At 37.6% G+C, this 22,780-nt stretch overlaps 1 protein-coding gene across 1 annotated transcript; it reads left to right on the top strand.

Annotated features, from left to right (window-relative positions):
- The first annotated feature begins 1,036 nt into the window (after positions 1-1,036).
- LOC137858042 (death-inducer obliterator 1-like) lies at positions 1,037-22,526 on the top strand. Its single transcript, XM_068685433.1, has 11 exons — positions 1,037-1,058; positions 2,400-2,853; positions 3,768-3,927; positions 4,587-4,703; positions 4,918-5,025; positions 5,614-5,749; positions 10,590-11,133; positions 11,644-11,797; positions 12,832-12,921; positions 13,568-13,772; positions 19,945-22,526. The coding sequence occupies exons 1-11, from the start codon at positions 1,037-1,039 to the stop codon at positions 22,524-22,526; spliced, it is 4,572 nt and encodes a 1,523-aa protein (XP_068541534.1).
- The last annotated feature ends 254 nt before the right edge of the window (positions 22,527-22,780 follow it).

Raw genomic sequence — 22,780 nt, 5'->3', positions numbered from 1 at the left:
AGCTGTGCTGTCCTGCCGCTCCGTAGTGAGACAGAGGTGCGCTGTCCCACCGGCCTGAAGAGACAAGTCTGGGCAGAAGATAAACCAGGAACCAGAAGTAGAGAAATTCTCACAACCTTATTGTACACATATTTTGGATATTCATCTTCTAGCTTTTCAAGACTGTTCATTCAAAGTAGTTCAGCTTTTTACCTCAGTGTATTAAGTTCCAGGTGCCTCATTAGACCAAACTGAAAATGTCACTGATAGTTTCTGATCCCTGTTCTCCTTCCTGGGATAGCTCAATGCCTCCTGACGGATAGTGTAAGGTTAGTGGGGTAGGCTTTGGGAGATACTAGAAACAGAAGAGAAGTCCGTGTGAGTCCAGCTCAACATCCCCCGGGTTTGTGTTCAGTTTGTCAGTACTTGAGACCAGTCCCTAGGGAAAAGTACGGGAACAGTGGGTGAACAAGAAGTTTAATCTCTAGTAAGATCTTCACGCTCTTTGGAATGATTTAATGTAGTGTGTTTCATCTTACACTTCAGATAATTTTCCCTCAGAAAGCTTTAGCAAGGCATCCACTCACAGTGGATCCACATAGCTAGTGCTTCTGCATCCTCCTCTTCACTTTGTATTCCAGGCAATGTTTAGCACCTGCTTCTCTGCCTAGCCTTATGAAAATTCAGGTACAGCATCGGTTTTATGGTTCATCTTAACCACCAGCTTGTGTATTGGTGGTGAAACATGCTGGCAGTAAGAGGCAGTGTAGTGCAGCTCGTTACAAGCTTGCGTTCTGCTGGAGGTGCCTACTACAAATGCTCAGCGTCTAACAGAATTTAACGACCGGCAAAGGTGGGAAGGCTGTTTCACTCAGAAATGAGTAGTGACATTGTTTCTTAGGTAATCCAAATCTTCCCCTTTCTGAGGTGTATTTCTATTCAAACAGTATGCTGTTATAGGATTTCTTGAACTGGGCGAACTGGGCTTCAGAAGGGTGCTCCCTACCTTTGTCCCCCTCAAGTCTGAGAAAAATCGGTTGTTAGACCCTTCCTGATAATGTCTGCTCTCACTGTAGCAGGTATGGAAGACCAAAAGGGTCCATTTGGTTTGTGGTGAAATTAACCAAAGTTGAATTTCTGCATCCTTCCCGGGAAGCACATAGCTCTCTGCAGATGGGGCTGTGGGACTAATTCTGATTACAAGACCTTGCTAGCTAAAAACATCAGATAATAATTAAAAAATTAAGAAATCACAAACTGGTCAGTAGTCAAATGCAGATTTATGAGGAGAAAAAAGACTTTTGGGGAAGTAACTTTAGCTTTTCTAATCAGAACAACTTCATCTCAGGAGTTGTTTCTTGGTTTCCCTCGGAACCGTTGTGCTGCCACAACGAATGTGTCACGGTAACTCTGATGTCCTGTAAACGATACTTCTGGCAAACTGAAGTGGAGCACATGACGTTTGCTGGCTGGAGAGTGTGTTTTGGCTTATTACGTTTTGCTGAACTGTTCCCGTCAGTGCCAAAATGTGGACAGGTGAAATGCAACCTACAGAAATGCTTGTTTTTAAAGTCCTGTGCAATTATAACTTCAGTATATGGAGTCTTCGCTTGTAATTTGTAAATTTTCTTGTGCATTATGTGTATTGTCAATATATTGATGTTAGAAAAAACATTAAATGGCAGTTTTGGATATTGTGAATGGAATAGTTGGTGGGAATTAAATAGCCGCAGTTTGAGCAATGGTTTTAATATTTAATTATTAAATATTATAGTATTAAATCTAGAGTTTAACTGGAAAGTAAATGAGAAGATCTGATAGTTTATAGCGACAGTGTGATACTCATACTAGCAACCAAATGGCTTGAACGTATATTTAAAATTTTAAGCAATTGATTTGTTGTTTAACTTGACTCTCTTTGCTTGCTCCTTAAAGTAGAAAGTTTGGAGCAAGGATTTCTGCTTAAATGTGAGATATGGGTTGTGTTGCTTTTTTTTTTTTTTTTTTTTAAAGACTTTGTGAAAATGTTTGTTTGTTTGTTTGTTTGTTTGTTTTGAAGCTTAATCATGAAGTCCAACTCAGGAATCTTTGAAGGTGGTGTCTTTTTTTTTTTTTTTAATTTTCTTGCATAGCTCGTGACTGAGATTTTCAACCTTTACAACCAAAATGCAACTCTTTTAAACTCTTCCGACAGTCTCTGAGAAGTGCTCTCTGCAGGATCAAAGGCAAACTTCTTCTTAAAAAAGTCAACTTTTACACATTTTTTAAAAAGGCTTTAAAAATGAATGGCTTAAATTATATACTTGGTAGTTCTCCAGAGGTATTTCACAGACTTCCTTATAGGTTGACAGCTGGTCTTCATAAACAGGAAGTTATAATGTTAAGCATTTAATACTGCATTTTCTTCTTTGTTTTAACAGCTCAAAAGGAAGAGAAGAGAAACAAAGATAAAGCGACAGAGTTTATAGGGGCATCAAAGAAAGCTATTGCTTCAGCATCTATGGTGGAGAAACATGCATCTTCCCTCACTAAAAATTTTCCTCCAAAGAAGTCCCCTTCCATGTCTAGCACATCACTAATGAAGCAGACGCTTAAACCTGCTGGGAGTTTCAAAGGTGAAATTCCCAAGAAACCATCGCCCTCAACAGGCGGCGTTCCTTCAAAACAAGCAGCTTCTTCTCATGACTCGCCAGTTTCCAAAAAACTAGCTGCATCCAGTTTGGCTGGAGGACTCAAAAGGCCTTCGCCGTCTTCCGTTTCTACTGCATCTGGAAGTAGTCAAGCAAAAACACAAGCTAGCCCTATCCAGTCGCAGCCCAACTCGCAGATTCGACAATATATTCGTCAGTCCCTAAAAGAAATGTTATGGAAGAGGTGGGTGGGAATTCAAAGCACTTATTTTATATAGGAAACTACAACTAGAAGTAAAGGGTTAGCCTGCAGAGTTTTGTTTCTTTCTTGCTAAGTGCTACTAAGGGATTTAATTTGTGCTAGAAATTACTACAAGTATTTTTAGCATTAGAGCTTTATTAAAAATAAAAAATCTGATGCCAAATAATTGGGCATGTGAAAAAGCCTTTAAAAAAACGTCACTATCCCATTTGTAGTGAGAGACAATTACAGTTGAAGAATTAAATCACAGCATAGAGATGTTTATAATGCAGGTGACCTGAAGCTGATATCTGGCAATGGTGGTGTTTGGAGATGTAGGGGTTGTACGAAGCATAGTGTAGGGAATATCACAGTGAAAGGTTGGAAGGGCTTGCTGAGGCAGAGGTTCCTTCTTCTCCCAAAGTTAGCAACTGTATTACTAACATTGTAACATTGTAAAACTATAAACATTGTCCCACAAATATTAAAGCTCTTGTCAGCTGTCAAGACTTAGGCCACTGTGCTCTGGTAGTGTCTCTGAAATAGAAATGCTGTTCACAGTGGAGGGTCTAAGATTAAAACTGAAGTGTTTTAGCTCCCTCAGTAGCTCATGACAAAAAACAACAACAAAAAACTAATTGCAGTGTCATGAGTAGGAGGATTTGTAAGGACTGACCTGGCTTCAGTTCGTTAAGGCTGTCTTCCGTGGTCTTCTGTAGACAGTAGCAAAAGGTTGCCATTGTTGACATTTTGAGGTCCTGAGATAGACTTTGGCTTTGAAATGTGTTTTAAGGAAGTCCTCACTGAGTGAATAAAAGCGGGGTTAACTCCTTCCTCTGAAAATTTAGTTTTTATGAATGCTGCCTGAAGAATTTGTGCCTAACGTAAATGCGCATACCCTTTCTTGTTTTTAACAGAGTCAATGAAAGTGATGATCTGGTCATGACAGAGAGTGAAGTAGGGAAAGTAGCACTCAATATTGAAAAGGAGGTGTTTAATTTGTTTCAAGTTACGGACAACCGATACAAGAGTAAATACCGTAGCATCATGTTCGATCTCGAGGACCCAAAAAATCAGGTTTGGAATTTACTTAAACAGTAAACGTACTGAAATATATTCTGTTTTTTAAATAATACATCAATATGTATTTTCAAGAGAGAGACTTATGAGTTATGCTCTAAAAAATTGTTTTAAAGCCATTCAAATATTAAATAATCCAGTTGGAATGGAAGTCCAGTTGGATCGCGTGTATTTATTAAGATTGGCCTTTGTAGTGAAATATTTGTTTATTGAATGGCATTCTTAGAAAAAAAATAAATGTTTTTCTTCTGTGACGTTCTGTGGTTTGTATGGGAGACCACTTGTGTACATGATAATTTATCTTTTAAAGGAAAAAGAAGCTGGTGCAGATGGGAATAGTGACTAGACAACGTAATTTCTTTGAAAAAAATTCTACTATAGATATGAAACAGGAGTGGCAGTTCATCTCTCGAAATTCCTGTTCAGTAGAATTGATAGTATATTTTATGGTAATGTGGAAAATTCATACTTCATGATGATTTCATCATTAGTTTCTGGTTGCTGCACCGTGCTAAGTTTTCTTAAGATTAACTGGCATTTTTAATAGGGAATTAAGAAACCTGAAAGGGTTTTGACAGTCCAGCACTGCAAATCATGTTAGTTGCTTAAGTTATTCAGCATGGCAACAAAGTGTGTTTTTTGTTTGTTTTTTTTAGGGACTTCTTCATCGTGTTCTTCGTGGAGAAATCTCACTGTCAAAACTAGTGAGAATGAAACCCGAAGAACTTTTATCTAAAGAACTGTCTGTATGGAAGGAGAAACCAGCCAAAGCGGTAAGCAATACAATTCTCCAGTGTGTCCTTAGATATGAACTAACAGTAACTTCACCAGCCCTTACCACCCATAATTAATATATTGTTTTCTTCCTAATGAAATATGAATAACGTAAGCTTTTTCTCTTCCACTAGCCAACTGATAAGAAAATACAAAATAAAATTATAAAATCAGTATGCAGACTTGTTACTAAAGTGTTTTTGTTTCTCTCAGATGTTAGAGTCAAGAAACAAATCACACGAGATCAAGAAAGCAGCTGTAAAACGGGAACAAGTGCCTGATGTAAATATGGAAGATTCTCCCCCGGTGTCTGATTCTGATGTAAGTATTAGCTATTGCTTTAGCATGGAGGTGCCAAGGGAGATAAATGCTAACTAGGGCCTCAAATTTTGTATCAGAAATGCAGGTTGTTTCAATGAACTGTAAGAATATCACCTAGTAGGTGTGCTATGAGCATTTTCCTTTTGGTTTGAAGGAATGCAACAACCTAATATCGGGCATATATCGCATGTGCTTCTAAAATATCAGATGATGCGTGTTTTTCAGACCTTTGCCTCAGTTTACAGCAAAATCTTAGCCAATTGTTTTCCCCCCCAAAAATGTGATCAGTATTACAATTCTGTATTCTCAGGAAGCAGTTAATGTGATAGTATCTACTTCAGAATTACATGAAATGAAATGAGGACAAATACTATTTGAGAACTCTGTTTGACATGATATTCTTAAACAAATGATAAAAGGGGAAGAATAGTTCAAAATTCCATCTTTTTGTAAGTGCTGCTCAGAGCAGTAGTTCTGCACAGCCCTTAATATCTTTTTAAAGAACTGGAATTAACGGTTTCAAAAGTATTTTTTTATGATTGAATTTAGCAATCAACCAGAATGTTTTCTGTGTTTGTTCATTTCCAGGAGCAGCAGAAGTCAACCCAAACTGTACAAAATGTAAATAGTGCTCCTTCTCTAGACGTTTTTAGCAGTATGTTGAAGGATACAACAAATGAACATCGAGCCCATCTTTTTGACCTGAACTGCAAAATCTGTACAGGTATCTACAGTGTTGACTTTGTCTGAAGTAAAAGAATTATTAAGAGCATTGCTTGCTTACTTGTTTTTCTCTTCAGACCTTTTCATTTTTAAACAGTAATCAAATTGGGGCTAATTCTGATTACAAGACCTTGCTAGCTAAAAACATCAGATAATAATTAAAAAATTAAGAAATCACAAACTGGTCAGTAGTCAAATGCAGATTTATGAGGAGAAAAAAGACTTTTGGGGAAGTAACTTTAGCTTTTCTAATCAGAACAACTTCATCTCAGGAGTTGTTTCTTGGTTTCCCTCGGAACCGTTGTGCTGCCACAACGAATGTGTCACGGTAACTCTGATGTCCTGTAAACGATACTTCTGGCAAACTGAAGTGGAGCACATGACGTTTGCTGGCTGGAGAGTGTGTTTTGGCTTATTACGTTTTGCTGAACTGTTCCCGTCAGTGCCAAAATGTGGACAGGTGAAATGCAACCTACAGAAATGCTTGTTTTTAAAGTCCTGTGCAATTATAACTTCAGTATATGGAGTCTTCGCTTGTAATTTGTAAATTTTCTTGTGCATTATGTGTATTGTCAATATATTGATGTTAGAAAAAACATTAAATGGCAGTTTTGGATATTGTGAATGGAATAGTTGGTGGGAATTAAATAGCCGCAGTTTGAGCAATGGTTTTAATATTTAATTATTAAATATTATAGTATTAAATCTAGAGTTTAACTGGAAAGTAAATGAGAAGATCTGATAGTTTATAGCGACAGTGTGATACTCATACTAGCAACCAAATGGCTTGAACGTATATTTAAAATTTTAAGCAATTGATTTGTTGTTTAACTTGACTCTCTTTGCTTGCTCCTTAAAGTAGAAAGTTTGGAGCGAGGATTTCTGCTTAAATGTGAGATATGGGTTGTGTTGCTTTTTTTTTTTTTTTTTTAAAGACTTTGTGAAAATGTTTGTTTGTTTGTTTGTTTGTTTGTTTGTTTGTTTGTTTTGAAGCTTAATCATGAAGTCCAACTCAGGAATCTTTGAAGGTGGTGTCTTTTTTTTTTTTTTTAATTTTCTTGCATAGCTTGTGACTGAGATTTTCAACCTTTACAACCAAAATGCAACTCTTTTAAACTCTTCCGACAGTCTCTGAGAAGTGCTCTCTGCAGGATCAAAGGCAAACTTCTTCTTAAAAAAGTCAACTTTTACACATTTTTTAAAAAGGCTTTAAAAATGAATGGCTTAAATTATATACTTGGTAGTTCTCCAGAGGTATTTCACAGACTTCCTTATAGGTTGACAGCTGGTCTTCATAAACAGGAAGTTATAATGTTAAGCATTTAATACTGCATTTTCTTCTTTGTTTTAACAGCTCAAAAGGAAGAGAAGAGAAACAAAGATAAAGCGACAGAGTTTATAGGGGCATCAAAGAAAGCTATTGCTTCAGCATCTATGGTGGAGAAACATGCATCTTCCCTCACTAAAAATTTTCCTCCAAAGAAGTCCCCTTCCATGTCTAGCACATCACTAATGAAGCAGACGCTTAAACCTGCTGGGAGTTTCAAAGGTGAAATTCCCAAGAAACCATCGCCCTCAACAGGCGGCGTTCCTTCAAAACAAGCAGCTTCTTCTCATGACTCGCCAGTTTCCAAAAAACTAGCTGCATCCAGTTTGGCTGGAGGACTCAAAAGGCCTTCGCCGTCTTCCGTTTCTACTGCATCTGGAAGTAGTCAAGCAAAAACACAAGCTAGCCCTATCCAGTCGCAGCCCAACTCGCAGATTCGACAATATATTCGTCAGTCCCTAAAAGAAATGTTATGGAAGAGGTGGGTGGGAATTCAAAGCACTTATTTTATATAGGAAACTACAACTAGAAGTAAAGGGTTAGCCTGCAGAGTTTTGTTTCTTTCTTGCTAAGTGCTACTAAGGGATTTAATTTGTGCTAGAAATTACTACAAGTATTTTTAGCATTAGAGCTTTATTAAAAATAAAAAATCTGATGCCAAATAATTGGGCATGTGAAAAAGCCTTTAAAAAAACGTCACTATCCCATTTGTAGTGAGAGACAATTACAGTTGAAGAATTAAATCACAGCATAGAGATGTTTATAATGCAGGTGACCTGAAGCTGATATCTGGCAATGGTGGTGTTTGGAGATGTAGGGGTTGTACGAAGCATAGTGTAGGGAATATCACAGTGAAAGGTTGGAAGGGCTTGCTGAGGCAGAGGTTCCTTCTTCTCCCAAAGTTAGCAACTGTATTACTTTTTTTTTTTTTCTTAAAAAAAAAAAAAGCTGAAACATTGTCCCACAAATATTAAAGCTCTTGTCAGCTGTCAAGACTTAGGCCACTGTGCTCTGGTAGTGTCTCTGAAATAGAAATGCTGTTCACAGTGGAGGGTCTAAGATTAAAACTGAAGTGTTTTAGCTCCCTCAGTAGCTCATGACAAAAAACAACAACAAAAAACTAATTGCAGTGTCATGAGTAGGAGGATTTGTAAGGACTGACCTGGCTTCAGTTCGTTAAGGCTGTCTTCCGTGGTCTTCTGTAGACAGTAGCAAAAGGTTGCCATTGTTGACATTTTGAGGTCCTGAGATAGACTTTGGCTTTGAAATGTGTTTTAAGGAAGTCCTCACTGAGTGAATAAAAGCGGGGTTAACTCCTTCCTCTGAAAATTTAGTTTTTATGAATGCTGCCTGAAGAATTTGTGCCTAACGTAAATGCGCATACCCTTTCTTGTTTTTAACAGAGTCAATGATAGTGATGATCTGGTCATGACAGAGAGTGAAGTAGGGAAAGTAGCACTCAATATTGAAAAGGAGGTGTTTAATTTGTTTCAAGTTACGGACAACCGATACAAGAGTAAATACCGTAGCATCATGTTCGATCTCGAGGACCCAAAAAATCAGGTTTGGAATTTACTTAAACAGTAAACGTACTGAAATATATTCTGTTTTTTAAATAATACATCAATATGTAGTTTCAAGAGAGAGACTTATGAATTATGCTCTACAAAATTGTTTTAAAGCCATTCAAATATTAAATAATCCAGTTGGAATGGAAGTCCAGTTGGATCGCGTGTATTTATTAAGATTGGCCTTTGTAGCGAAATATTTGTTTATTGAATGGCATTCTTAGAAAAAAAAATAAATGTTTTTCTTCTGTGACGTTCTGTGGTTTGTATGGGAGACCACTTGTGTACATGATAATTTATCTTTTAAAGGAAAAAGAAGCTGGTGCAGATGGGAATAGTGACTAGACAACGTAATTTCTTTAAAAAAAATTCTACTATAGATATGAAACAGGAGTGGCAGTTCACCTCTCGAAATTCCTGTTCAGTAGAATTGATAGTATATTTTATGGTAATGTGGAAAATTCATACTTCATGATGATTTCATCATTAGTTTCTGGTTGCTGCACCGTGCTAAGTTTTCTTAGGATTAACTGGCATTTTTAATAGGGAATTAAGAAACCTGAAAGGGTTTTGACAGTCCAGCACTGCAAATCATGTTAGTTGCTTAAGTTATTCAGCATGGCAACAAAGTGTGTTTTTTGTTTGTTTTTTTTAGGGACTTCTTCATCGTGTTCTTCGTGGAGAAATCTCACTGTCAAAAGTAGTGAGAATGAAACCCGAAGAACTTTTATCTAAAGAACTGTTTGTATGGAAGGAGAAACCAGCCAAAGCGGTAAGCAATACAATTCTCCAGTGTGTCCTTAGATATGAACTAACAGTAACTTCACCAGCCCTTACCACCCATAATTAATATATTGTTTTCTTCCTAATGAAATATGAATAACGTAAGCTTTTTCTCTTCCACTAGCCAACTGATAAGAAAATACAAAATAAAATTATAAAATCAGTATGCAGACTTGTTACTAAAGTGTTTTTGTTTCTCTCAGATGTTAGAGTCAAGAAACAAATCACACGAGATCAAGAAAGCAGCTGTAAAACGGGAACAAGTGCCTGATGTAAATATGGAAGATTCTCCCCCGGTGTCTGATTCTGATGTAAGTATTAGCTATTGCTTTAGCATGGAGGTGCCAAGGGAGATAAATGCTAACTAGGGCCTCAAATTTTGTATCAGAAATGCAGGTTGTTTCAATGAACTGTAAGAATATCACCTAGTAGGTGTGCTATGAGCATTTTCCTTTTGGTTTGAAGGAATGCAACAACCTAATATCGGGCATATATTGCATGTGCTTCTAAAATATCAGATGATGCGTGTTTTTCAGACCTTTGCCTCAGTTTACAGCAAAATCTTAGCCAATTGTTTTCCCCCCCAAAAATGTGATCAGTATTACAATTCTGTATTCTCAGGAAGCAGTTAATGTGATAGTATCTACTTCAGAATTACATGAAATGAAATGAGGACAAATACTATTTGAGAACTCTGTTTGACATGATATTCTTAAACAAATGATAAAAGGGGAAGAATAGTTCAAAATTCCATCTTTTTGTAAGTGCTGCTCAGAGCAGTAGTTCTGCACAGCCCTTAATATCTTTTTAAAGAACCGGAATTAATGGTTTCAAAAGTATTTTTTTATGATTGAATTTAGCAATCAACCAGAATGTTTTCTGTGTTTGTTCATTTCCAGGAGCAGCAGAAGTCAACCCAAACTGTACAAAATGTAAATAGTGCTCCTTCTCTAGACGTTTTTAGCAGTATGTTGAAGGATGCAAGAAATGAACATCGAGCCCATCTTTTTGACCTGAACTGCAAAATCTGTACAGGTATCTACAGTGTTGACTTTGTCTGAAGTAAAAGAATTATTAAGAGCATTGCTTGCTTACTTGTTTTTCTCTTCAGACCTTTTCATTGTTAAACAGTAATCAAGAACACTTTAAAATTAATTTTGTAGGTCAGATTTCAGCATCTGAAGATGAATTACCACCGAAGAAGATAAAATTAATGGCTTCTGCTAAAAAAGCAGTGTCAAAATCTAAACCAGAAGTTCAGCAAAAATATGAAAGTTCTGCACCAGCAGCAGCAGCGGAGCCTGCTAAAGAGGCCGCCTCTGAAAACACAGAGGAAACCGAAGTTGCACCTGCAGCAGAAGCAGTTTCCCAGTCAAGCTTAGAAAGAACTTACATCCCTACAACCCAAGGCCATGGCAACACAGATACTTCATCTGAAGAACCTTCGACTTTTCCTGCCTCTTGCACTGGTGCAGTTGTCACAACTGTAACAGTTTCTGGCCGAGAGCCTAGAACACCAATGAGCGGCTCCTCTGGTAGTACGACGACAGCCCTGCGTTCTGGTACTGCATCTGGTGAAGTTTTAACAGGGGAGACAAAGCAGGAAATGTCAAAACCAGTTATGACTGTCCCCAAATCAATATTAACAAAGCCATCGTCCTCACCAGATCCAAGATACTTAGCTGTTCATCAGTCACCCAATATCAGGTGTGTATATTTAATAGTAAGCTAAGCCACTGAATCTCTGGTCTCGCTATGTTCAGTGTGTTTGTCCCCCTTTGCTTCTTACCCTCCCCTGCCAATAATCAAAAGGCACGTTCAACTTTAAATGCGATTACCTGAACTTTAAATTTTTAATTTGTCATCTCCTTGTTTAACTTCTCTAGTTGGTAAAATTTTCTGAGCATCGTGATATATTGACAGTAAAAATTCTTCAATGTGTTTTAACAGATAAATAAAACTTATAAGATATTTGACTTTAAATCTGCATGTGCATTCAAATATATTAAGTGTTTGTGAGGGTTGGTTTAAAGCTGCTCCAGACTTTCATCCTATATTGGATGAAAGTGGAAAACATTAACAAAGCATTTACTAAGGCTTCTGTTACTTGCTTTTTTAAAATAAAGTAATTGATCAATAAGAGGAGGGAAGAAAAGAAGAAGAAGGAAGCATTCTTACTGTGCTCTATAACGTTTCTCTTTTGGATTTGTTTTGCAGTGTTGCTGAGCCACGCTCACCTCAAGGCAGCGACACTTCTCTCTTCCTCTCTCGCCTCAACACCATTTGGAAAGGATTTATTAATCTGCAGAGCGTGGCCAAATTTATCGCTAAAGCATATCCTGTCTCCGGGTGCTTTGATTATCTTAGTGAGGTTAGCACTGACATGTTTATGCGTTTAGAATGTATTGCAGTTCCTGTTGTTAGAAAGGCTGGGGTCACTGTGTATGTTGTTATATTGGACGTGTAACAAAAAAAAAAATTGCATCCCTTTAGTAATCTCCTGTAGTAATAGGAACAGTAGCCTGAGGCAGGGGGGAGGAGAGAAAGCCTTTTAAAAAAAATTCCTCACGTATTTGTGAAGAATTCTCATGTCTGTTAATATGTTTATATATATGTTAGTATCTAACATAGAATAATAGCTTGATTTCAAGATCAGTTTTTGACGAGAAGCATCATCAGCATGTGTTTTGAAAGAGATGCCTTGTTCTGCTCACAAACAGATGGATGGATCACTGATGTGATCTATTAGAAAAGTTTGGCCATTTATTAAAAATATCATGCTTTGATTAACTTTGATGCAACTGCTTTTATATTTTGGGAGGGTGTACATTCAACTAATGAGGTAGTATGACAGCTTGTGATGAAACAACTGAGCAGTTTCTTAACTTCTCTGAAGAAGTGTATTTGTTGTGATTGAGGGTTTCAGGCGTGTAGTTTAGGTCTTTTCTTAGGAGGGTTGGTGGCTCTCTTGTTGTTTTTGCTAGAACAGGTTTCACTGTCATCATGACAGGAAGCTAACTAGAATTCATATGGGTGCAAAAATTTCAGATAAATTGAAAGCGTAGATAAAAGCTATACTACATATAACAGGTTCCCTGTAAAAGCAAAGCTAACAAATAGAATCGGCTGATAGGCATACAAAAGTATTTGACCTTCCACTGCTATCTTCGTCAGGCAGTGCTTTTTCTGTTTTGTGTGTACTGCCAGCCTTCCAGTAATATGCCATAATGAACTCCTTGCATTTTGGAAACAGCCTGTCTGAAATTAGGAATGTATATGTGCAAGTTTAGTAAAACATAGTACTGTATTATCGCCTAAGCTACTGGGATGGGGCAATCTGTGCTGGTTCAAAACTGTAGCCTCTCTTTCCTTTTCTTATACGACCATGTAATGCTTCTTGTTTAGGATTTACCAGACACGATTCATATTGGTGGGAAGATCTCACCGAAGGCAGTCTGGGATTATGTTGGCAAACTCAAATCTTCACTTTGTAAGGTATTTACTTAAAATCCTTTGGAAAACCAGGAAGAAATACACAGCAGCTTTTGATAGAATTTCCTTGTTACTAATTTATATTGATGTCGATCACACCTGGAAAACTACTGCTACCACTTATTCCATTGAAATTTTTGATTTATTGAAGAAACAGGTTTGCCTGTTGAGCTGCCAATCGTCTTTCCCCTGTGTAGTAGTTAAACATTCATACAACCTATTGTTTTTTAATGATTGAATATAAACAATCTATTTATTCAGTTACTGAAGATAGAAATTCAATTTTAAAAGACTAGGAAATTATTAGTAAGTGTATGTAATAAATTTTACTACTAAAACCCTTATGGATTTAGTAAAAATGAAGCACGGTATGCAAATATAATCTAAGAATTTTCCATTTCTTTCCTAATTATTTGAATATTCTGAACCTAAAGAGGTGTAGCTTGATGTGAGATACGTAAATAGTTGGTCTTTCTGAAAATGACAAAATTGATTCTGGTTTAATATTACCAATTGAATGACAGTATTTTCTTAAATCTTGGTTTAAAGCTGCTCCAGACTTTCATCCTATATTGGATGAAAGTGGAAAACGATTTTATTTGCTGATGTGTTACAGGTTGAATTTTTCCACTTTGATTTTGTATTTCAGGAATTGTTTTTGATTCGTTTGATTCGTTTCCATCCTGCCACAGAAGAAGAAGAAGTTGCCTATATCTCTCTCTACTCCTATTTTAGCAGTCGTCGTTGTTTTGGTGTTGTAACTAATAACAACAGACATGTCAAGAATCTCTACCTGATCCCACTGAGTTCTAAGGACCCAATTCCTTCCAACCTCTTGCCCTTTAAGGGACCAGGTAAGCACAAAATTTAGGGGAGGTTAACTGCTAGGCAAAATTACAAAACGAGTAAATCAGAGACCAATTGGTTTTGAATGTTTAATGTAAGCATAATTAAAAAATATATAATTTTATAAAAAGATTTTAAAAGTGTGCATATAGGAAAAAATTGCAAAGTCAATCATCTCAAGGTGCCATGGTCTGAAACTCACATAGCCTTTCCAACAAGATAAATCTCTGCTGTTAGGAGGATTTGTTTACCCATAAAATGGAGTACATAGAACAGCCACTATATTGAGACAAACAAGCAAACATTATGAGAACATTCAACCGACCCTACTTTCAACAACCCATAAATCCACCAAGTTTTAGGTCCCTACAAGCCATGTGCTGTCCCCTAAATCACATAGGAGACTCTTATCCCACGGAGCAGTCAAGAAATCTCTGAAGACAAAGGTAACGTTTATGGTTTCACTACATTGTTGTTATCTCATGGTATGTATTACGCTGTGCATGCAATATGCATGTACACGGGGTCTGAAATATTCTGTGCTACCTGGATCAAGTTCCAGACAAATCACTGACTTCAGAACATTGGTTTGCCTGGGAGCAGGCAAATTCCTTTTGCGTAGGTGGCAGACAGTAGGTGGTATAGGTTGGTATATATTACGCTCTTCTATTTTTAGTTAGAGTTATCAGCAGTAATGTATGGCTTGAATTTGCTCCATCTTTGTGCACTGAACATGGAAACAGAAGAAATGAGAATGAATTCAGATGTGAAACACCTTTATATTACAAAATTTGAAGTCACCTTCATCTGAGGATGGAGGCGGTGCATATGCTTAGTTTCCAAATAAGTACCTTTTTTCATATAGAGTAACAGGTTGAGGAGCTTAAGAGCTACACGTTACAATGAAGGCAATACTGCATTGTTGTAAGGATGGTTTGCAAAATACTAAACAGCGCAAAATAATTACACATTAAAACATGTAAGGAGCTGACCTTTCTGACAAGCTGACTGTCCTCTGCTACCCAAATACAAGTTTAGGACTAAACTCAATGAAGCATTCTCAGGGCTTATATTCATAAACAGAGGTGTGTTCTGCCTGGCCAGGTTTTCACATGTTAATGGCATACGACTTAAAAAACAATAACAAAAAAACACCACCAACAAGTAATGTAATGCTAGGAAAATACTCTTCTTTCCTGCATGAAATTGCAAAGGGCGCTTGCTTTGTGTTCTTGGACAAGATTTTTCTCATACGCTCTGAGCCTGTCTTAACCTGCTCTAGGGAAGCATTTAAATGATCTTCCCCTCCTTGCATTCTTGAGCAAACATAGGCTGTCCTTGTACATTATCTTTTATATTTCTGTTGTAGATTTCATTTCAAATGAAGCTTTTAAAGTGGAGGCCTGGCAAAAGTAGACAGACTTGTTAGTATTAGTATAGAAATGAGGAATGTCAGGCTGGTTTTTACAAAATGTAAATAGGAAAAGTTCTTTCAAAACTGGAGGTAATTGCCCAGAAGAAACATAGGTATAAACACTTGCAGGCATGTATTAATACCGCAGCGTAAAAGACTTGTAATACATACTTGTTACTGACATCTGATGGAATTTACTGTTTTTTATACCCAATAAAGATATTTTTGGGAAAGTGGTCATTGTCTCCTTAAATGTGTGTACCTTCAAATAGAGTTTAGCAAGTACTCAAAAAACATGACAGTGTAAGATACTTTGATAAATATGACTGGGGGCGGGAGGAGGGGGAGGACAATAATCCCATCACTCCAGAAGTCCTAGCTGGAAGATATTCCAGCTGTATCAACCAGCTCCATCAGGTGCATACGGATTATGAATCTGTTATGAATCCTGTTTTCTGATGGACTGGATTTGGAACACAACTGAGGACCTCTGACCTGCTGTAGTGCCTAGAAGATCTACAAAACTTTGTCATGGGTGATATAGAGGAACATGGAAGGATATTCACATTTATTCACTTCAACCACCTCAGATATTTATTACCAGATATTATCTGTTGGTGGGATGTTCAGCATTGTGTTTTTTTTTTTTTTTCTGGTAGTTTACTGTGTGTGAATTTGTTTGTCTCGTTTCACATACACACAACACTATTTAGCACTTTCATCTGTAGATCTGAAAACACTTTGAAAAAAAATTAAAAGGTATAATCAGTCATTATTAGCACTAGGAAGACGCACTTATGGAGGGATTTATTGGCAATGTTGGCAATGTATCGGGTACCATACATATTTAAAATAGAAGAATTCTAATTTAAAAAGTGTATCAGCAGAGGGCATGCCGCAGTATCTCTTCCGTTAGTTTAAGCTTGGAAGTGTTTTTAAGTATGAAGGCATGAAATCTCTTCAAGATATTTAGAGTACTCATACCAGTATGGAAAGCAGCAGTAGTAGAACAACATATTTTTGATGTCAGCCACTCCCATTCAGCAAATGTACCGTAATGTGCAGCAGTGTTACAGCGGTGGAAGTGATCTCTATCACTGAATCCAGATACACCAACTTGATAGTTTTCAATCATGCTTTCACAATTAACTGGGACAAGTATTTAAACGGCGTGTTGATAATGATTACAGCTTTGCTTGTATTGGTCTCTGCAGTTAAAAGTGTGGCATAGGTCTGTTCCCTAAGTTTTGCCATCAGTGTACAGAAATTAGGGATGTATCCTTAGTGGTACAGTTAACTTCCTAGCAGCTGCGGATGGTAGGGACAATATGTGGCCATTACGTAGATAAATACTGCAAAACTGATTTCATGAAAATAAAAAACGTATTTAACGGAAAAAAAAATATTAATCCCATAGTAATATTTAATACATCTTGTTTAAATAGATTTAATTACAGGATGTAACTTGATAACACCATCGTGGTCTTCAAATGCAGAATGCATTTAACAATATTTTATAAATAATTTAGCATCAAAAGCTACTAACATAGCTTGCAGCACTTAAAATGCTTGCTTGTGAAAGAGTTATTGAGCAATAGTTGGAGACTGCAGCCAACATTTTCATTTAGTTATTACCTAAAATTAGGCACTTAACCTATTTATGGATATTGAAACCTATTTACGGATATGGAAATGGAATGGGACTGAGCTTTGAAGTGCTGGTCTGGCTGTATATTTCCATCCAAAAGAAGCACTTACTGTGTGATCGCTTTGGATTGAATGAATTTAGAAACTGGGTTAGGCATCTGTTGAAAACTACAGTATCAAAATGTAAAGTTTTAATGGATTTCTTCTCTGACCAAACTAAACAGATTCAGTTATAACCGTTGTTAATTTAGCTTTGGAATTTATCTTGAACGTGTGTTTAAGTTTTACTCTGATTTTATTAGCGATGATCTCTGTCTCTTACAGGGATTCAGAACTGTTTTTCTATCTTTTTGCTGTTAATTTTAGATACACAGTCCAATAGATTTTTGAAACCTGCTCGTTTCAATTAGTCAGTGTTTGAGATGCATGTTGTGACTAGTTGGATAAATCACAGGTCTCTGCAGAAGGGCAGATAACCAATACGTTAACGACAGAAGAACAGTGAATGCTTACGAGGAGTTTTAGGGTGAACACAGATTTGAGAGATCCTCTGCACGGGTCGATGCTGACCAAATGTGGAGTCGTTACTCACATGCTGATAAAGAAAAAATGTAAAGCAGTCACTCAGAGTGAATCATACCTAACTATTGAGTCTCTTCAGAGTGTACACAGTCTTCCCAAGTAAGCTGTCTTTTGAGCTATGCCCTGATGTTATGTATTAATGTAACTTCATCTGGGGTAGTAAACTATAGTGATCAGAATTGCTAGGATTGCTTTTAGGCAGTGGGTTGAAAGGAGTTTTTAACTGGGTGAATCAAGGATTTGTGATCCTTTCCAAATAATCTTAGATTCACCAAAGATAATTACTTGTTTAGTTCCTGTCCTGCCTCCTTTCGTTGTACATCTTGCCGTCCCTGCCCTCTCACAAGGGCAATCTGTATAGAATTATAAGCAAACTAAATTATAAGCAAGTCTTAGTTTTGGTTAGTATAGCTAGGTCATTTTCTTGATGCATTTATAATTCGTGTGTATATATATATATATTTCTAACCATGGAAGAAAGTGAAAATTGGCAACACAAAATACTGAAATACTAGATCTGGAGGAAAAAGCTTGGCACTGAATTTTAAATGTACAAGTAGGAAATACTATGTGCTACTAAATGAAAAATAGAAGTTTATTTAAACCAGCATGGCCAACATCCTCTCAACCACAGAACTATGTAAAACTCAAACACTGAACTTTGAAGTAATCTGAAATCAGCTGTGGAGCTAGAATGCATTCAATCAAATTTCAGTGTTATTTTTTTTCCAAATACTTAAAATGAGAGCTGCTTCTGATAGGAAACTTCAAGTAGATTTTGCATTGGCCCCAATTTTTTCTGTCTTTTTGCAAAGACCTTCTAGTGAGTAACCAGATTTTGCTGGTCTCTCCATTATGTGGCTAAAACAGGCGTGCTGCACTATTACCAGTCACAGTCAGAAGAACACAGAATTTCAGAATTTAGGCAGGTTACTGCTTAATGAAATCTTTATGCTTAATGAAGCTGTGTTGAAGAAGTCATCGTCTTGATTTACCTGGTTATAATCCTCTTGCTGAGGAAACCTCACATTGAACTTAAGAAATAGGCTTACCTCATTTAATTCTTTCTTAGCGTACGTGAATATAATTTCAGCTATACAAATAAAAACAGCTGATGTAATTTTCTCATAAGATAGTAAATTTAGGAGCCCCCTTAAAACTTTGAATTCAGTTGTTTCAGCAAAGGTTCATACTTATGACTGGTAATGGCAAATAGAATTTATCTGCAACTATGGGAAGTTTGGGTTTTTGCTGGTATCAAGAAGTTTTCAGTGGCAATAATTAGTTATTTATAAGTTGTTCCTTAGTGAGCAGTTGGTTTTGTTTAGTAAGAGACTAAAGATATACATAAATTCATATATTACACCTCTTTTAAACTCTTACTTAAGGGTCATGAATATAAGGGACAGTGTAGGTTTTAGAGTCCTCATCGTATAACCACAGTAAATCTCTTTGCTGTTAGTTTCATTTCTCTATTATTGGTTCCTTGCTGGATGCAAATATTAGTATGGCTCCCAAATGAGGATCTCAAGTCACTAAATCCAGAAGTTAAAATCCTCTCTTTATATGTTTTTTCTACATTTGCCACTGACTGTATGTTAAAGGATTTATTCCCTGCTCTTTATTCTGGTTGTATTTGTCTTCCACGAGTGCCTGTGGGAAATGTGAATGTACAAGGAAGGAATACAATAATGTGAAACGGACCTTCAGCTGTTTGCATTTTTCCTCTTTATGGGAAACTTTCCGGTCATTTCTGGAAGTGCTTCTCCAGGGATTCAAGCCTGAAGCTTTCACAATGGAGTAATTCTGCTCACATTTCTTACTTAGGGAAGGGTCTGTGGCATCAAACTCAATTCTACAACAGTGTTAAAAGTCACCTTGATGGAATGGTGTAAATGTCAGTCCGGTATTTTAGCACAGATTAGAACAGAAATGTAATTATTAAGTTTAACAATGCCTCGTGCTTTCTTTGTAACAGAAAGTGAAGTGTTTGTTGTTGTTGTTTGTCTGTTTGTTTGTTTTAATAGCATTAGTTTTTTTCTCTTTATTTCTAGTTCTTCAATTCCAACGTAGCCCTACAGAAAGTTAGATTGCTTGTCCAGGTTTTCTCACTTATCAGTATCTCTGTGTATATAAGGTATTTGCAAAGCATTTAGAAAGGAAATATTTGATTGGGGGAGGAAGTGGACAATAATAAGTAGAAAGTAATAATACAAAAATAGGAAAACTTTCTTTAATTTTTGAACAGCAGAGACATTTACAAGGACATCTTTCAGTAAGATTCACCTGTTACTGCAATATTCAAAAAATATCAGGGAAAGAATTAAAACATTTTTAGTTACTGTATACAAATTTATATAAATAGTAATTAAATATAGACACATAGGCTTATGGGATAATGTCACTGCATGAAATTTAGAAGAACTGTTACTGTTATGACTCATAGCTGCCATTATATAAAATGATAAGTTCCTATTGAGAACACAGATAAAAAATAGTAGTTTTTTTACATATGCAATCTTTGTGTTTCCTTTCAGGTCTCGAGTCTTCACGTCCAAATTTAATTCTTGGATTGGTTATCTGTCAGAAAGGGAAGCGTCTTGCTACTACCATGGATACAGACAAAATAGAGAAAAAGCGCAGCCGAATTCAGGTGCAAGAGGAAACAGAAACATCGCTGTACTCTAAGGGGCCAGTAGCTTCTTCACAAGAAAAGAAAACTCCGAAATACACACTGTATTCGGGAGACTCAGCTGTAAGTACAACACTACCTGGATCTCCTCCACCTCCACCCCCACTTCCCGTTCCAGAAACCTCATCAGTCACACCTTCAGTATTAAAAATACCGTCCTCGACTAAGAGTGGAACCACAAGTACTGTACCACCACCAGTTTCAGCTACCGCTTCTACAAGTGCTACTGCTATGCATTCTTCATCCTCAAAAACTACCACACCTCTTGAGTACATCCACCAGACACTTTTTGGTAAAAAGAAGACTTTTGAACCTCTTGCTAAGGAGACTGAAACTGTCCAGTCTTCAAATCAGGAAGCTAAAGCAGCTGTGGATGGAGGTGTGTCAGCTGTTCCTTTGCTAGATCCCATTGTACAACAGTTTGGACAGATGTCAAAAGACAAAGCTATAGAAGATGAGGAGGATGACAGGCCATACGATCCCAAAGAAGAATATGATCCAGAGAAAGCTTTTGAAATGCAGACCGGTGAAAGCAAAAAACTGTATAGTGTGGAGAAGCCCAGTAACACAGCAGAACTAAAGGATGAGGCCTATGATCTGGAAGACAAAACTATCTTGGAGGAAGCAAAAGTTACGGTTGATGATTTACCTAACAAAATGTATACAGACACTAAAAACACTTCCGTGGAAACACCTGCCTCGTATGTGCCAGATTTATCTGCGTCTTCATCCTTGGTGGAACTGCAAAAAATGTTAGAAGAATTAGACAAACAACTAGAAGAGCAGAAACGACAAACTGAGGAGCAAGAAGAAGCCCTCAGACAACAACGAGCAGCTGTTGGTGTTTCAGTGGCTCACTTCTCGGTGTCTGATGCTTTAATGTCACCTCCACCAAAATCTTCCCTAATAGAGACTGAATTGTTCCATCAGGACCAACAGGCTGCGCAAAAAGTAGATTTACCTTCATCTTCCAATCAGCAAGCACAAGTTTTAAACCAGAGCTGTGACCCTCAAGCGAGTTCTCCAAACACTTTGCAGACTTCACTTGGTAAGGAAGATAAAACTTTAATTCCTGCTACTCAGCTTAGTTACGGTGGTGATAACTGGGTTTCCAGTGAAAAGCCTCCTGCAGTGCTCCAAAAAGAGGCACCTAATAGCAAATTTGAAAATACTGTTCAAGTTACTTTGGAAAATGTGAGTCAAGCAGTTTCTGCAGAACCTTCTACATCCAGGCCTTTACGTAAAGTGCTGCTTCCGACACCTCCAAGTACGTCTTTTCAGCCTAATTTCTCCACATCTAATGACAGTCAGTCTTTGCAAGATATGCACAAAGTATCCTGGTCAAACGAGGCAAATCCAATGTTTACTTCTCAGGAAAAGGGACCTGGTCACTTTGAACCAGACAGGGGTCTTTCTGCGGTGCAATACGAAGAACAAAGAAACCCTCAGCCTCATCAATTTGTAGAACAAACTGAATCTCCACCAGTTCAGGGTGAGGGTGGACCTCTCCCACAGCACTTTGAGGAGAACCGAGCTGGAGGTCCGTTTTCTTTGTCTGGGCAGAAAGGAGGACCTCCAGCACCACTGATGCTCAATGCACACGCAGGACCTCATGGACCTAATTTTAGAGGCCCAGCGCCACAGTTCTCAGAAGAGCATGTTTCTCCAAATAACGATGGACAAAGAGGATCTGCCCCTGGAAGATTTGGAAGTCAAAAGGGCCCCATTCCTTCCTTATTTTCTACGCAGCATGGACCACAGTCGCCACAAAATATGAAGCCAACCCCAAGACCACTCCTGGACCTTCCCAGTCATCCACCAGGCCACAGAAAGGAGATGTGGGAGGAAGCTGGGCCGTCTGCACCTCTTTCTGGTATTCCTGGGCAAGGGCCCGAGTCAGAAGGACAGTGGTCAGGATCTGACTTCCGAGAAGGCAAAAATCTTGAATTTAGAGGCCAGACATTTGAAGGGAGACAGAGAGAGAGATACGAAGGAGGAAGTAAAGACAAGGTTTTAGATCAGCCAGAGCCTCAGCAAGCAGAGAATCGACAAAGCAGACCCTTTGAGGAAAGACGAAGGCATCGAGAACATGGCAGACCTTGGGAAACAGACCGTGGCAGAAACTGCAACAGAGACAGGGACTGGGAGAGACACAGAGACAAAGAATGGGATAAAAACAGAGACAGAAACCAACGTGACAGAGAACGATCAAGAAGCAGAGACAGAGATCGTGACAGAGACCAAGACCGGGATCGAAGCAGGGAAAAAGAGCGCGATCGAGACAGAGATCGAGATCGTGAAAGAGGAAAAGATCGGAAAGATCGCAGTAAAAGTAGGGAGATCGGTAAAGAGGTGAAGCCAGAAACACCTAAGGAAGGTCAGAAACCAACAGAGGCAGAAGCTTCATCTTCCACTAATCAGTCATAGAACTATAACTGCTGTTATATTTCCCATAGATAATAGACACCACTGCAAGGACTGAGTCAATGTCTTCTGTATATACTGTATATTCTCACCTTTGCAAAAATGCTGTTGTAAATCTAGCCTTACAAAATGTACTGACAAATTAGCAATTTTTGAACAACTGTGAACGACAATATTCAAATAGGTAAAAGGCAAGAACATACTGGACTTTCACTTGCTGCATATTTGACAAGGAGTCAAATATTGCTGTCTTGTTT

Source organism: Anas acuta, chromosome 5, assembly GCF_963932015.1.
Source record: "Anas acuta chromosome 5, bAnaAcu1.1, whole genome shotgun sequence".
NCBI lineage: Eukaryota > Metazoa > Chordata > Aves > Anseriformes > Anatidae > Anas > Anas acuta.
Note: the sequence above shows the minus strand (reverse complement) of the source record. Positions and strands in the feature narration are given on the sequence as shown.

Coding starts and splice junctions, on each gene's coding strand:
- LOC137858042 (XM_068685433.1), top strand. CDS start 1,037: ATGTCTGCTCTCACTGTAGCAG. Junction 1,059..2,399: donor GTCTGCTCTCACTGTAGCAG/GTATGGAAGACC, acceptor TTGTTTTAACAG/CTCAAAAGGAAGAGAAGAGA. Junction 11,134..11,643: donor CATCAGTCACCCAATATCAG/GTGTGTATATTT, acceptor TTTGTTTTGCAG/TGTTGCTGAGCCACGCTCAC.